This window comes from Terrapene carolina, unplaced genomic scaffold, assembly GCF_002925995.2.
Source record: "Terrapene carolina triunguis isolate 2854851 unplaced genomic scaffold, T_m_triunguis-2.0 Scaffold131, whole genome shotgun sequence".
Taxonomy (NCBI): Eukaryota; Metazoa; Chordata; order Testudines; family Emydidae; genus Terrapene; species Terrapene triunguis.
In genome coordinates, this window is record NW_020664482.1 from 12,352,171 (window position 1) to 12,366,642 (window position 14,472).

General features: G+C 43.6%; 1 protein-coding gene across 1 annotated transcript in view; it reads right to left on the bottom strand.

Annotated features, from left to right (window-relative positions):
- The window catches only part of KIAA1210 (KIAA1210 ortholog), a 66,101-nt gene that overhangs the window by 35,694 nt on the left and 15,935 nt on the right, over nucleotides 1-14,472 (bottom strand). Inside the window, exon 2 of the mRNA XM_024219985.2 lies at nucleotides 2,187-2,263. Within this exon, the coding sequence (XP_024075753.2) occupies nucleotides 2,187-2,263 (77 nt within the window). The remainder of the gene's footprint in view (nucleotides 1-2,186; nucleotides 2,264-14,472) is intronic.

The window sequence follows — 14,472 nt, forward strand, 5'->3', positions numbered from 1 at the left end:
CCAAAATCTTGAGACTGGCTTAAAAAAATCATGAAATGTAAACCAATCATAATAAATTTTAGGTGCTCTTTATTTGCCTTCTGGGTTTGGGACCTTTAAAGTGCACTAAGGTCATATTTGCAAGCTTTTCTCTCCAGCCATGAGGGTTAGAAACTTCATATTAAAAATATTAAGCCAAGAGTCTCATGAAATACCATGACTCCAGGAGCTGAGACTTGATGAAAAATGCCAAATATTGCCAGACTTGCAAGAGTAGGCAATGCTAAGATTGTGACTTGAAGGTGGTCAGAGAGTCAAGCTTGTCTGGTTTCTCTCTGTGATCACAGCCATCAACAGGGAACAACACATACTGAAAACGCTCTGCTACCTATAGGAAAAAATCCAAAATCTGTGGACTAATCCAATTGACTGGAGCATAAACGCTGGGAATCTCAGTCTCCAAGGTTTTTGAAATCCACCCCAATTAAAGCTATAAAGAGGAGGATTTGATGTAATGCTACACTTTGTAGGGAGCTAAGGCCTGGTCTACACTACCCCCCCACTTCGGACTAAGGTACGCAAATTCAGCTACGTTAATAACGTAGCTGAATTCGAAGTACCTTAGTCCGAACTTACCGCGGGTCCAGACGCTGCAGGCAGGCTCCCCCGTCGATGCCGCGTACTCCTCTCGCTGAGCTGGAGTACCGGCGTCGACGGCGAGCACTTCCGGGATCGATCCCAGAACACCGATTGCCTGCCGTCGGACCTGGAGGTAAGTGTAGACGTACCCTAAGGAAGGAAGGACTGGGATAGCTCTGTTCAGTGCCAGTCTCATTAAACAATTCAATATTAGCTACTGCAAGCCTGAACCTTTTTAGAGCTGGATTAAGTTAGAAACAAAAACATTCCTATGTTTTTTCAGACCCAAATATATATGTAGGCTCAATTCAGCTGCAGATGCTGGGCCAAATCCTGACCTCATTGCAATCAATGACAAAATTCTCACGGGCTTCACCGGGTCCAGGCTTTCACTCATGAGATGTGTATTTATGACCAAAACTAGCTGGAAGGAACTTAGTCCGTCCATGCAATAGGTGTCACACAGATGATAAAGTTCACTAGCTTGCACATTGTGTACTATGAGGAACCTGGGATGGTTTGCACAAACTAGATTTATATACTAAAAAGTATGTTATTGGTTAAGCATCCATTCTTATTCTCCACCCTCATTCCTTTATCCTATTCCCACCACCCATTCATAGTTCAATTAACAGACTTCTACTATTCTAAAATTTGCTTCTTTATGTAGTCCCATTTCCAGGCTCTCTAGACTCCCAGCATAACTGGTGTGCTTAGCTGCGCCTATCTGCAGCCTTCACAGTGCTACATTGCCACTCCTTACTCTGACAGCTAGCAGGGGAATGGCCTATGTGCATACAGGTCTCTGACAGCACTCAGCAGCACATGGTTTGGTCTATACTGATGGGTGTAGATGCATTTACACATGATAAGCAAGATGATCATTATCATCTGTGAAGTACTGAACCGCTACATCAAGAGATGATATTACAACTGCTCCTGAACTATCTCAGCCCACCCTACTGCTGCTCATACGTGTCTCCTGAGGAACAGCTTGAATAGTGGCAAAAGGCTTTTTGTTTTGAAGACACACAGATCTTCTGACTGGACAAGACATTTTCTTTTCTCCCTAGACTGTCGCTCTCATTCGTGGGGCTGACAGACTGCCATTGCAGGCCACCAGACTGAAAGGTAAGCAAATGGGTGGACATCTGTAGCAAACACGGATACTCATCAACCATGAGGAAGTGCTACAGTGGTGACATGGTCCATCACCTCTTCCTTACGCAGGAGTTACCACTGCAACATACACTCAGGGCCGGATTCTAAGATAAGATCCCGGCAAAGTACGCACAGCAGCCAGTTCTGCAGACTACGCAGCCCTGTTTGCTAGGCATCCAACATTAGAATTTGAGATAAATATCCTGCACAAATTTATGACTCTCCAGGACTTCACGTTGGTTTCCCCAACAAGATTCCCCTGCTTACAAGGCATGGCTCTTTCTTTCCATTACAAAAACTCACAAGACTCCAAAGAACAGTTCAGTCATGGCTCCCTTTTAAAGAAATGAATCCTGCTTTCCAACAGCTTGCCAAATTAACTACACATGTGAAGAGCAGCTGTTTACCTGCACATTCCTCAGTTGTCTCCCCGGCCTCTGGTGGCTGTATGACATCTGTTGGCCCTGTAGCCATGATGTAGTCACTGAAATAAAAGATAAAACAGCGTGTTAATTTTTAGTCAATGCACTCAACAACGTTAGAGACACAGATTCATTCTACTTAGCAAGGAAACCGAACATTGCTGAATGTTCCCAGATACTAGTCACCAAAAAGGGCTTGCAGAGATATTTTGCACTCCAACCAGTGGTGGATTTACCGTGAAACAAACCATGCGGTGGCATGGGGCCCCCAACGACAGGGGGCCCCAAATGCAGGACAAATCTGACAAATGACTGAATTTAATACCCGTTGCAAGTCGCGAAGCAGTCCAGGCTTTCTGCATTCTGCAAACTTATTCTGAGAACTGTGCTCTAAACGTGTTTTTTTGAAGTAGCCTAGCAAAGAATTTTGCTTTGCCGTTTTTTCGCTGTCTCAGCAATAGTATCACAACAACTAAGGAAATCGTCATTTGCCAATCAAAGTCTGTCTGCTTGATCAATTATCCAACTGAACAAAAGCACCCTCCCCCGCACTTTGCATCAATGCCTGTGATTTGCCACAAGTATGTAATGGTTCAAAATCCCATTTTTACAGAGTCTGATTAAAAATGCGGGATTAACTGCGTTAAACCTAATTGGGTGGTCCACGGCCCATCCAGGCCCACCCGTGACTACGCCCCTGCTCTTTCAGACATTTTTAATCTGCCTAAAATCAAGATCAGTTTTTTTTAGCAATAATGAAGCGACACTAGGAGTCTGGCAGTCAAAAACACAAAAAAAGGGAAGGCGAGGCAAGAAAATGAAGCTAAGCAAAAAGACAATTTGTCATCTTATTTTAAAAAGCTTGAAGTATTGAATAGTCGACATTCATCAAAAAGTATGGGCGAGGAAACATCTGAATTATCTGATCACTTGCTGAGTTGTGGGGATACCACAACAACTGCAAAAGTTGAACAAGTGGACTCAGAAGTGACAATGGAACTACAAAATATTGGTAAGGGAAGAAACCTACTCTGAAGACATTGCATTATGGTCAAAATCTGTTTCATTGGATATGATAGAATATTTCTTAGTAAATAAACCGAAAAACAAAGGTAATATGCAAAATTTGAGAAAAGAGTATGAGGTTGCAGGACTAAAGCAATTTAGAGGTCTTCATGAGTCCCATTTTCTGAGGATGAAGAAAAACGGGATGACAGAAATGAGAATTTGGTTGATTTTTTCGGAAACCACTAAGGCAGTCTACTGTTGTGTTTGCAAATTATTCCCTGACCATAGTAAAGGAAAACAAACATTCGTCGATGAGAACTCTAATTGGAGAAACTTTGCAAGACATATTGCTGATCATGAAACTTCTAAAGCTTATATTAATGCTATGTGTAAGTTCATTCAACGGTGTAAATTATCTGGAAGAATTGATTCTGACTTATCAGCTCAGTTTGAAAAGGAGCGTTCTTATTGGAGGAAAGTGCTGAGACGTGTTGTTGCCTCGATTAAACTGCTGTCTTCTTTGGGACTGCGTCTAAGACAGAAGTGGGCAAACTTTTCGGGCCGAGGGCCACATCTGGGTGGGGAAATTGTATGCAGGGCCGGGGCAGGGGGTTGGGGTGCGGGAGGGGGTGCGGTGTGCAGTAGGGGCTCAGGGCAAGGGATTGGGGCAAAGGAGGGGTGCGGGGCATATGAGGGGGCTCAGGGAAGGGGGTTGGGGTGCAAGAGGGGTGCGGAGTGCAGGAGGGGGCTCAGGGCAGGGGGTTGGGGTGCAGGAGGGGTGTGAGGTGTACAAGGGGGCTCAGGGCAGGGAGTTGGGGTGCAGGAGGGGTGCAGGGTGCAGCAGGGGGCTCAAGGCAGTGGGTTGGGGTGCAGGAGGGGTGCGGGTGTACGAGGGGGCTCAGGGCAGGGAGTTGGGGTGCACGAGCAGTGCGAGGTGCAGGTAGGGGGCTTAGGGCAGGGAGTTGGGGGGTGGGGTGCAGGCAAGGGTCGGGCTCTAGCCTGGCGCCGCTTACCTAAAGCGGCTCCAGGGTGGCAGCGGCGCGCACCGGGGCCAGGGCAGGTTCCCTGCATGCCTGCCCTGTCCCCGACCCCGCGCCGCTCCAGGAAGTGCTGCAGCCCCTGGGGGAGGGGAGGCGGAGGGCTCCGTGCACGCTGCCCTTGCCGCACCTCCAGGTACCTCCCCCGAAGCTCCCATTGGCCGCGGGTCCCCGTTCCCGACCAATGGGAGCTGCGAGAGGCGGTGCCTGGAGGCATGGGCAACGCACAGAGCCCTCTGCCCCTCCCCCCCCGCCCAGGGGCCGCAGGGAAGTGGTGCCAGCCGCTTCTGAGAGCGGTGCGGGGCCCACGGCGCCATGGAAGGCAATCCCGCAGGCCGGATCCAAAGCCCTGAGGGGCCGGATCCGGCCCGTGGGCCATAGTTTGCCCACCCCTGCTCTAAGAGGACATGATGAGTCCTCAATGTCAAATCAAAAAGGTAATTCTTTAACCTGCTTTGAATATCTTAGTGAATTTGACAATTTTCTCAAAGAACATTTGAAAAATTATCAGTATTGTGGCTCAGGGAAGACCAACTTTTTAACACTCCAAACGTATAATGAATTCATCACTATAATGGCAAAGCGGCTCAGAAACCAATTCACTGATGAAGTAAAGGATGCTATTCCATAATAGTCTATTCAACACCAGATGTGAATCATGTAGACCAATTAACATTAATTTTAAGATATGTGACCGGCAATGGTGAAGTTATAGAGCGATTTCTTTGTTTTGTCCCGCTAAAATCCCACACTTCTGAATGTCTAGAGACAACTGTTTTGGAAATCATTGCAAATTTAGGTTTGGACATCAAAAATTGTCACGGGCAGAGTTTTGATAATGCCGCAAATATGGCAGGAAAATATTCAGGTCTACAAGCAAGACTGAACAATGTAAGCCCCTCTGCTTTAGTCATACCATGTTCCAGCCATTCCTTAAATTTAAGCTGTAGCCGAATCTTGTGAGGGAGCTACACATTTTTTTGACTTTGTTCAAAATGTGTATGCCTTTTTTCGGTTTCCACGCATCGGTGGAGCATGCTACAATCACCCTTGGAGCAGGCAAATGAAAAATATTTGACAGTCAAAAGAATTTGTGACACCAGGTGATCTGCTCATGCAGATGCTGTTTTGGCTTTGAAAATGAGCTAGGATGATATAAAGAAAACCTTATTAGACATTAGCCACATCAAATTCTGAGAAACCATGTGCGAAAACTGAAGCAAAATCATTAGCAGAAAAGTTTGAAAAGTACACCTCTACCCCGATATAACGCTGTCCTCGGGAGCCAAAAAATCTTACCGCATTATAAGTGAAACCGTGTTACATCGAATTTCCTTTAACCCGCAAGTGCGCAACCCCACCCTCCCAAAGCACTGCTTTACCGTGTTATATCCGAATTCGTGTTATATTGGGTCGCGTTATATCGGGGTAGAGGTGTACGATATTGCGGTTTTTATTCTTTTGTGAGACCATTTACTTCAAAGAATTAATGCTGTCAGCAAATTGCTGCAAAAGGTCGATAAAAATTTTTGGAATGCTGCACAATTGTTAGCCTCAGTTAAAAGTTTTGTCATGGAAGTTCGAAATGACTATAGCTCAGTGGAAACAGAGGCAGGCACTAACATTAACAGAAAATATAGGTTCCTCTGATATATCTGATGAGAAGCGTAAACAAAGCAGGAAGTTATTTTTCGATGAAACTAGAGACAATGTAATCAATTTAAAAGGGAAAGAGAAGATCGTCGTTAAGACCGTTAATGTTATTTGTGACACAATAATAGTGCAATTGCAGGGTAGAGATGAATCTCTAAAGAAAACTGTTGATTTATTTTGCGTGTTTTTTGACAGAAGTATGGACGAAAATGCTAAAAGCCACTACAGTAAGAAATTAAGTGAATTCTACCGAGAGGACATAGCCACAAATCTTTCTGAAGATGAAGTGAAACATTTCATTCATTTTATCAAAAACGATGAGGTCGATTTTGTAAAGAAAAAGTGTTAAAAAAAAAAGGTATCTGAATACATTTTTTTTCCCAAATTGAATATGTTTTTTCAGATGAAGTTAACTTTTATTTTCCATTCATGCGTCATCTTTACTTTTTATTTTCACACATTTTTCACGTTAGCGTAATGCAAATACAAGCTTTCATCTAGGCCAGAAGTTCTCAAACTGTGGTCTGAGAACTCCATTCAGGTGGACCGAGGAAAGGTTATTAAGTTTTTTTTTTTTTTTTAATAAAACACACTTATCCAAAGCACTTTACAATAGTCAGTAAACGGTACAAACAACATTTGGAAAGATCATTAAGTGGTCCGCCGAGACCCTCAGCAATTTTCAAGTGGTCTGTGGAAAAAAAAGTTTGACTACAAAAACAATCAAGGTACCTCACTTTATTTTCATTAACTTCCTAATACTTATAATATAGGAGGAGGATGAAGAAAAAAAGAGGGGGGGAGGGGAGATAAGAGAGAATGTTCTTTTTCTTGGCTGGGTCCGGGGGGGGGGCTGAAAATGAAGCTGCGCACAGCACCCCACTATCTCTAAATCCACCACTGACTCCAACCACAAGTCTTTTCTTCACTTTTCAATAACAACCCTCTTCTCTCCCTCTCTCCCGCCCCATCCCCAAAACTAACAAAGCAGCATTGCTTCTCCACAGCACAGCCGTCTTTTCAGGAAGTCAGGATCAAAGTTTACATTAAAGGAAAGAAGCCATTACATATGCTCAACTAAGGGTACGTCTATACTTACCTCCGGGTCCGGCGGTAAGCAATCGATCTTCTGGGATCGATTTATCGCGTCTTGTCTAGATGTGATAAATCGATCCCAGATCGATCCCGGAAGTGCTCACTGTCGACGCCGGTACTCCTGCTCCGCGAGAGGAGTACACGGAGTCAACGGGGGAGCCTGCCTGCCGCGTGTGGACCCGCAGTAAGTTCGAACTAAGATACTTCGACTTCAGCTACGTTATTCACGTAGCTGAAGTTGCATATCTTATTTCGAAGTGGGGGGTTAGTGTGGACCAGCCCTAAGAGGAACATGTCCCAGCCTCAGAATACTGAATCTTTACAATTGCTATTTACTAAACAGACACAGCTCCATCCGTGCTACTGTAAAATCCTGTCAAAATCATGCAAAAAGGACCAATTTGGCTTTTTTTTTTCCTTTCTTTTTAAGTCCAAACACAACTTGAGTAAGAGAGATGACCTGCTGAGAATTCACATGTTCTGTCCTATGGTATCTCCCTACAGCAGTCATTGTGCTACCCTGTCAGTATTATAAAAAGGAATTAAGTATTTGCATTGAACCAGCATCCTGGGCTATGCTACACATGTGGAAGCTGAGTTCAGCTGTTAGATCAAATCTATTTTGGATTTAGTGCAATCAGCTTTTGGCCACAAGCTTCAAAACCCTATCGCAAATAGGTCTATTGATCAATCAAGTTAGCGGAGAGCATCATTTCCCCCCTTGACTAAAACAAAAGTTAAATCTAGTTTTTAAGATCATACCAAGTTAAGTGGCTCCCGTTTGTATTTTCCCGTGCTCCTTCAGATACAAAAGAATTAAAGCAGCAGACCACAAAAGCGATAGTTCAAATGTCAAGCAACAATGGAAATATGACAGTTTTAGCAAGACAGCTCTACAATCCACTGAGAACGGTCTAGATCCATCCTCTTTGGAACCCCCGCTCAGGTAGTTGAAAGCAGCTATCAAATCCCCCCTCATTCTTCTCTTCTGCATATCAAGTCTGGCTACCATGATTTTTTCTTTGCAATTATGGAGAGGCATTATACCTTTCAGGTCATCTCGTCTCTTTCTTTTCCCTAATGTTTTGTCATGTTCTTTCTTCTGTAATGTCTATCTTTCCCATGTATTCTGGTTAAAGTGGTGATCAATAGGATTTCACACGGAAGTTTTGTCTTGTTTTTTTCACTGCTCCTTATATATTGTAAATGTTTATTGCATTAGATTTTCTTCCAGGTAGGGGAAAATCTATTTGAAATGAAGTGTCATGAAAGTGTTCAATAAACTAAAACTGACAAATTTGCAGATCCCCAGATCTCTACTCATTTTTAGAGAATGGGCCAGATTCTGAGTAATTTACACCACTGCAAATGAGATCAGAATTTGGTGCAATGTTGATTTCACGCTGGCTAGCTTTTCCTCCTTAGTTTTCATCTGTAATACATTTATATAATCACTTTATAATCTCATCTGCTTACCAAGAGTCCTGCTAGAACTTGGTTACATTTTGACGGTCATGCTTCTAAATTTAGCCATTTTTTTCTATTTGGTTTTTTTTTTTTTTAATGTACAGTGATGATTCTGCTGACAGGCAGCATCTGCAGTCAAATCAGCTCTTGCATTTACCCAATTTTACAGCTGGACTGACTGAGGCATATGAAGGTCAAGTGACTTATTTAAGGGCACACAAAGAATCTACATCTAGCACTAGATCACATCGCTATTATTGTCTTAAGTATGAAACAGTGATTTGGGAGGGAGAGGAAGCATAACAGAGTTTTTCCAAGCTTTCAATGAACAAATATTCAAATTAAAAAACAATGAGCTCTACCAGAAAAATATTTGTTGAAATATTTTAAACAGACTCAGAATTTAAGAACCTAAGTCAAGCAGGGTTGTAGTCCATTGGCTATGTTGTAAATTACTCGTACTTCAGAAAGAACAGTCGTCAAAGATTATGGATAATATGCCCTGGACTATGGGTGTCTGTCATGGTAATGTAGAGAGAGAAAATGACAAACTATCAATAGAAATGCATGTGAGGCATTAATTGATTGAATCCTTGGAACTTCACCATTTCTAAAGTGTAATGAGAGCTGACAGACACAGTGCTGTGGCTGGTGTATCAATACAGCGGATGTATCCTCGCCAGTCTTTCAATCAGCTGTACTAACCATGTGCAACATGCGAGCTTTCCCATGGCGCTAACCCATTAGGCAAGGGTTTTTCAAAAATGCAATATGTATATTGATTTCTGCTGATAAAAATATCAGGTCAAATAAAGGCAAGGCCATTCGCAGCAACATTTTCAATACTCTTTGGGTCATGAGACACTGGAGGGCAGGAAAGGGTGAAGGAATTCCCAGAGGGATGACACAGATTCTCTCTGGAGCTGTGCGAAATTTCTCACCTGGCAAACGGGACTAAAGGGAGAGTCCTGGGCCCACTGCACACCCTAAGTAACCCCACTGTGGGACAAACTGATAGAGACCAGAGGTAAGGAATTCCCCTCTCCTATGACAGAGCAGCAGCAGAGCCACTCCACAGATGCTACTGGGGACACAGGATTGCCAGAGTCCCAACGGCTGCTGCATTATCTCCCTATAGGGATGAAATAACATAGAACATAAGAACGGCCGTACTGGGTCAGACCAAAGGTCCATCTAGCCCAGTATCCTGTCTACCGACAGTGGCCAATGCCAGGTGCCCCAGAGGGAGTGAACCTAACAGGTAATGATCAAGTGATCTCTCTCCTGCCATCCATCTCCACCCTCTGACAAACAGAGTCTAGGGACACCATTCCTTACCCATCCTGGCTAATAGCCATTAATGGACTTAACCTCCATGAATTTATCCAGTTCTCTTTTAAACAATGTTAAATGGTTGATGCATGTGCAATAGTTACAGACCTACCAGCCCCGTCTTTGATCCTCTTTCAACTTGCCCCCACAATCCTTCCCCCATTGCATAGGCCTGGTGGGAGCCCCTGCAGTGCAGCGATCCATAGGGCAAAGGAGATGCTGACCCCTTGCTAGGTCTCTCAGAAGCCAGCCACAACCTACACAGAGACAACAGATTGGTTTCTCTATGTCCTGGCCCCTCTGCTCCCATGGGCCGGGGAGGAGGGAATGGAAAGGATTTAAAGCTTAACCATAGCAGCAAGGATTTTGGAGAACACTGCGCTCTTCCCTCCTGGCCATGCACGATCAGTACAGAACCGATACATTAATGAATTACATGCATTAAGCAACAAACAACAAAAACGTTTCCTGTATAGTTGTACATATCAGAACAAAACTGACTTTACTGGATCCAATTTGCAGCTGGCGTTCAGATCGCAGGGGCATAGTTTAAACCAATAAATCTCCCGCTGGGATGCAGAGTTTTTATTTTTGAAGCACTCAATAGGACTGCCTAGAAATCAACATGGCATTCATCTTTTTTTGTAGTAAGTTTATTGAGTCAACACAGGCCTACAGGCTTCTATCTGCTGCTCTCCACGCTCCTTCAATAGGCAGCTTCCATGAATAACGGCAACATTTTTCATAGCCACAGCACTTACACAGAGCTTTTCATGTGCAAGAACGAATGAAGCCCTAGTTGCTGGAGCTAGGGGTGCTGCCACACCCCCTGGCTTGAAGTGGATCTCAGCACCCCCACTATAAAAATTGTTCCAGCACCTCTGAACGAGGCCTCCCAACATGAGGGGAAATGCAAGGATCACTAGCCCCATCTTACAAATGGGTTTGGTTGAGAGCAGAGCACTTAGCTGAGTTACCAAGGCCGCAGTGGGAGGCGGCGACATAGCCAGAGTTCTTAGTTCCCAGGGTTGTGGTCACACCACTCCCCTTTGCCAGCTAAATACATTCCAAGCCCAAGTACTATACCTTTGTAAAACTGACAATAAAAGGAGAAGCAATCACAGTTTCCTTGATGTTTGTATCGTGTATTTAAGATCACCTGCGTAGTTAGAGCTCAGAGAGACTCATTTTCTTTGTATAGAAAAGTCTGAAGAATCAATGTCACTGAAGGCAGCTGTAGCAGAACCATTTTGAAAAATTCAACCATTTTTGTAGGCCCATGTGAAAGGGTGCAAGGGGGAAAAGTACTATCCCTTTAAGGGACAGGCTGGAGCCTGCAGCCTGGAGATAATCAACAAAGCCCCTGGGGTCTGAGTTATATAAACAGGACCAGGAAGAAGGCTGCAGCCTCCAGCCAGTCCTGTATAGGGACAGTGTAACTTTTCCCCATGCACGCTTTCACTGTCCTGATTGCAGGTTTTTGGATGGATTTCAGGAGAAAGGGGGATTCAAGCAGCATTAGAATTCAGATGGCACTGTTCATCAGAAACTAACTGGTAGGTTACATTCCAGCCTGACTTACTTTTTTAACATCTCTGTAGAGGATGGTTCTGCTCTGAGAAGTGGTAGTGGGAAGTAGTAGCAGCTTCTTTCTCCAAAGATCTGCTCCTTGCGAGCATATTCAGAGTCTCCTATACTGACTTTATTTCAGAGTAGCAGCCGTGTTAGTCTGTATCTGCAAAAAGAACAGGAGTACTCGTGGCACCTTAGAGACTAACAAATTTATTAGAGCATAAGCTTTCGTGCATCCGAAGAAGTGGGCTGTAGCCCACGAAAGCTTATGCTCTAATAAATTTGTTAGTCTCTAAGGTGCCACGAGTACTCCTGTTCTTTATACTGACTTTAGTTTCAGAAATCCCTTTTGACTAATTTCCTCTTGTGACTGGGGTCCCAGGGGAGCCAGCTGAGGTCTCTCAATTAGTGCAAATGGCAAAGAATGGGGCAGACAATCCCCAGAGCTGGTGGATATTCCAATACTTAGATTTACCAAACCAGCATTAAAAAGCTTCTGTTATACCTTACTGGTTACTAAGAAGTCCAAAACACATTTCTCTTAAAGTAACCCAGCCTCAGGCCTCCACCTAGTTACCCAAGTCAGATATGATAAGGATTAATGAAAATTTTATTCATCATATAAAAGAAAAGGTTCTACCAATCCCAAAGGATTGGACACATTATCTCCCAGGTTAATGAATATTCCAGACCTTACCCAAATACACACTTATAGCCAATTCTTGTTAACTAAACTAAAATTTATTAAAAAAGAAAAGAGAGTATAGGTTAAAAGATCAATATACATACAGACATGAGTTTAATTCTTGAGGTTCAGATTCATAGCAGAGATGGTGAGCTTTGTAGTTGCAAAGAGTTCTTTAAGAATTTAGTCCATAGATTATAGTCCAATGTCCAATATCATATTCAGGGTTTTCCAGCTTAACTGGGACCTCAATCTTGCGACTCAAACTTCCCCTGGTGAAGCTTAAGCAGATCTGAGAAGACAGGATCGGGACCCAAGGATCTTTTATACAATTTCAGGCCTTCTTTGACAAGTCGGAGCCCCTTGGTTTATAATAGGCAATCAGGGCAACTTTGAAGTAGGTCCATCACCAGTACATAGCTACACAAATTAACATAAGGCAATTGCCTGTTTTTCCACCATTCGCAGATGATTGGCTATACATTTCAAAGAGAGATGAATACATATCCTATGTTTACAGTTCATTTAAATGCTAGGATCTTCTTTTGATCTCTGAGTTAACAGAATACAGCATAGACAGGGACTGTTGATTACATTGTTGACCACTACCAATATATATGTCAATACACAAACATTATCTCCCCATATGTCTTTAAGGGTTGAATTTGAGTCATTCATCCTGCAGGACGCACCTCCAGCTAGCCCACCAGAGCAAACACAGGGCAGCGAGCTGGGTTCTGTTCTTGCTCATGCACCATCAACAGAATTGTTTACTAAATTCCACTGACAGGGCCAAATTCTGCCCTCAGTTTCCCCTCTCCAGCCTCCCTGAAAAAGATTCTAGAGTTGATCATAGTGAAGCCAGTAAGAGTACTGCTCAACTTTCAGATCCCCTGAGAAAATTAGACCTGGAAGCTATTGAAACACTACAAATGTGGAACCTCACCGTGCTCTTTGTATGACGAGCACAGCAAAACTGCACTTTGCGGGCCAGATTCTGATCCCCTTACTCATGTTGAGTAGTATCTTACTCCACAAATAGTCCTACTGAAGGCAGCTGCTAGTACAAGTCAGGGGATCCGAACCTGACCCTGAGTTACCGGATATCAAAAAAGGATCCATAGCCTCTTCTGCACTAGATTGGTCTTGTTAAAAATTTCCAACTGTTGCTACCATCACCAGTGAGAGCGCTAATGGAGACAGGCCACTGGCTGCTCTAAGTAGGCATAACAGCATGGTAGTTAAAACACTCCCATTGTGATCAGCACTGGTCATAGTGAGAGTGAGAAGTTTAAGAAAGGAAAAAACCCTCTAGTGACAGTGAAGCTGATGAGTGATAGGATCTTAATAAAGACTAATTTGCATGCAGAGAGAGTTTTCATCCAGAAATTTGAGAAAGGTTAAAGGCCTTTTCCCAAGGATCACAAATAATAAAGTATTAATTGCCACCAGGAAGGCTAGATAAGCAGCAAGACGATATTTAATATCAATAAAAATTCTCTCTGTGGATCAACGAGGAGTCAAAATTCCCTGACACCTCAGACAGCGCTCAACTCCATGTCCTACAGAGATCTCCAGCGCAAAGAACAGTTCGTAGAAAAGGCCGTATTCATCACTTTCTTATTCTTGATTCAGGCAAACCCCTTCTTGACCTCAATGAGGAGGTTTGCCTGAGTAAAGAGCAGGGCCCAAAGCCGCTGAGTTCTTTACTCCCACAGTTTGCATTCCAGAGGCTTTTCCTGACAGAGTTTCTGAAGGATTTCTGCTACCCAACAGTGTCCGAAGCATCACACTCTGCCCTCCTAGCGTGCGTGTATGTAGCACTAATGGAAAGCAGCTGGTGTGCTGAATTCTAGGATTTATTTTTTTTTAAATGTAACAGGGAGGAAATGCCTTTCATACAGCCACACAGACTCAGTCTGTAATTGTGTGAAAAGCCAAAGGGATAAGAAGGGGGAAGGGCAAAATGAGACAAAAAGCATTCAGAAGCTACCCTTCCAAACTAGGTGGAAATACAAACCGGTGTTAACAACACTGGAACGAGGAACACTAAAGCCTCTTTATGTTGTATGGTGCAATATCTCCATCAGTTCATTCTCCTCTCTACAGTCACGAGACTCAGGCCCAGGTCCTCAAAAGTATTGAGGCACCTAACTTCCATTGATTTCAATGCTAGCCTTTCCACACTGAGATTGTGCTAGTTGCAACCGGGTTAGCCAAACCCCCTGCATAATGATCTACAGCATGTTTTCTCCAAAACATTTCGCAGGAAAAAATATCCTGTCCACATAAGTCAGGAAAAGTATGGCGGAACCATGTTTTAAAGGACTGAAGCACATACAGTTAGGACCTCAGCGTGGACAGGATTTTAGCCATTATAGGCCAGACAGATCCTTTGCTGTTGTAAAGCAGCATAGATTCA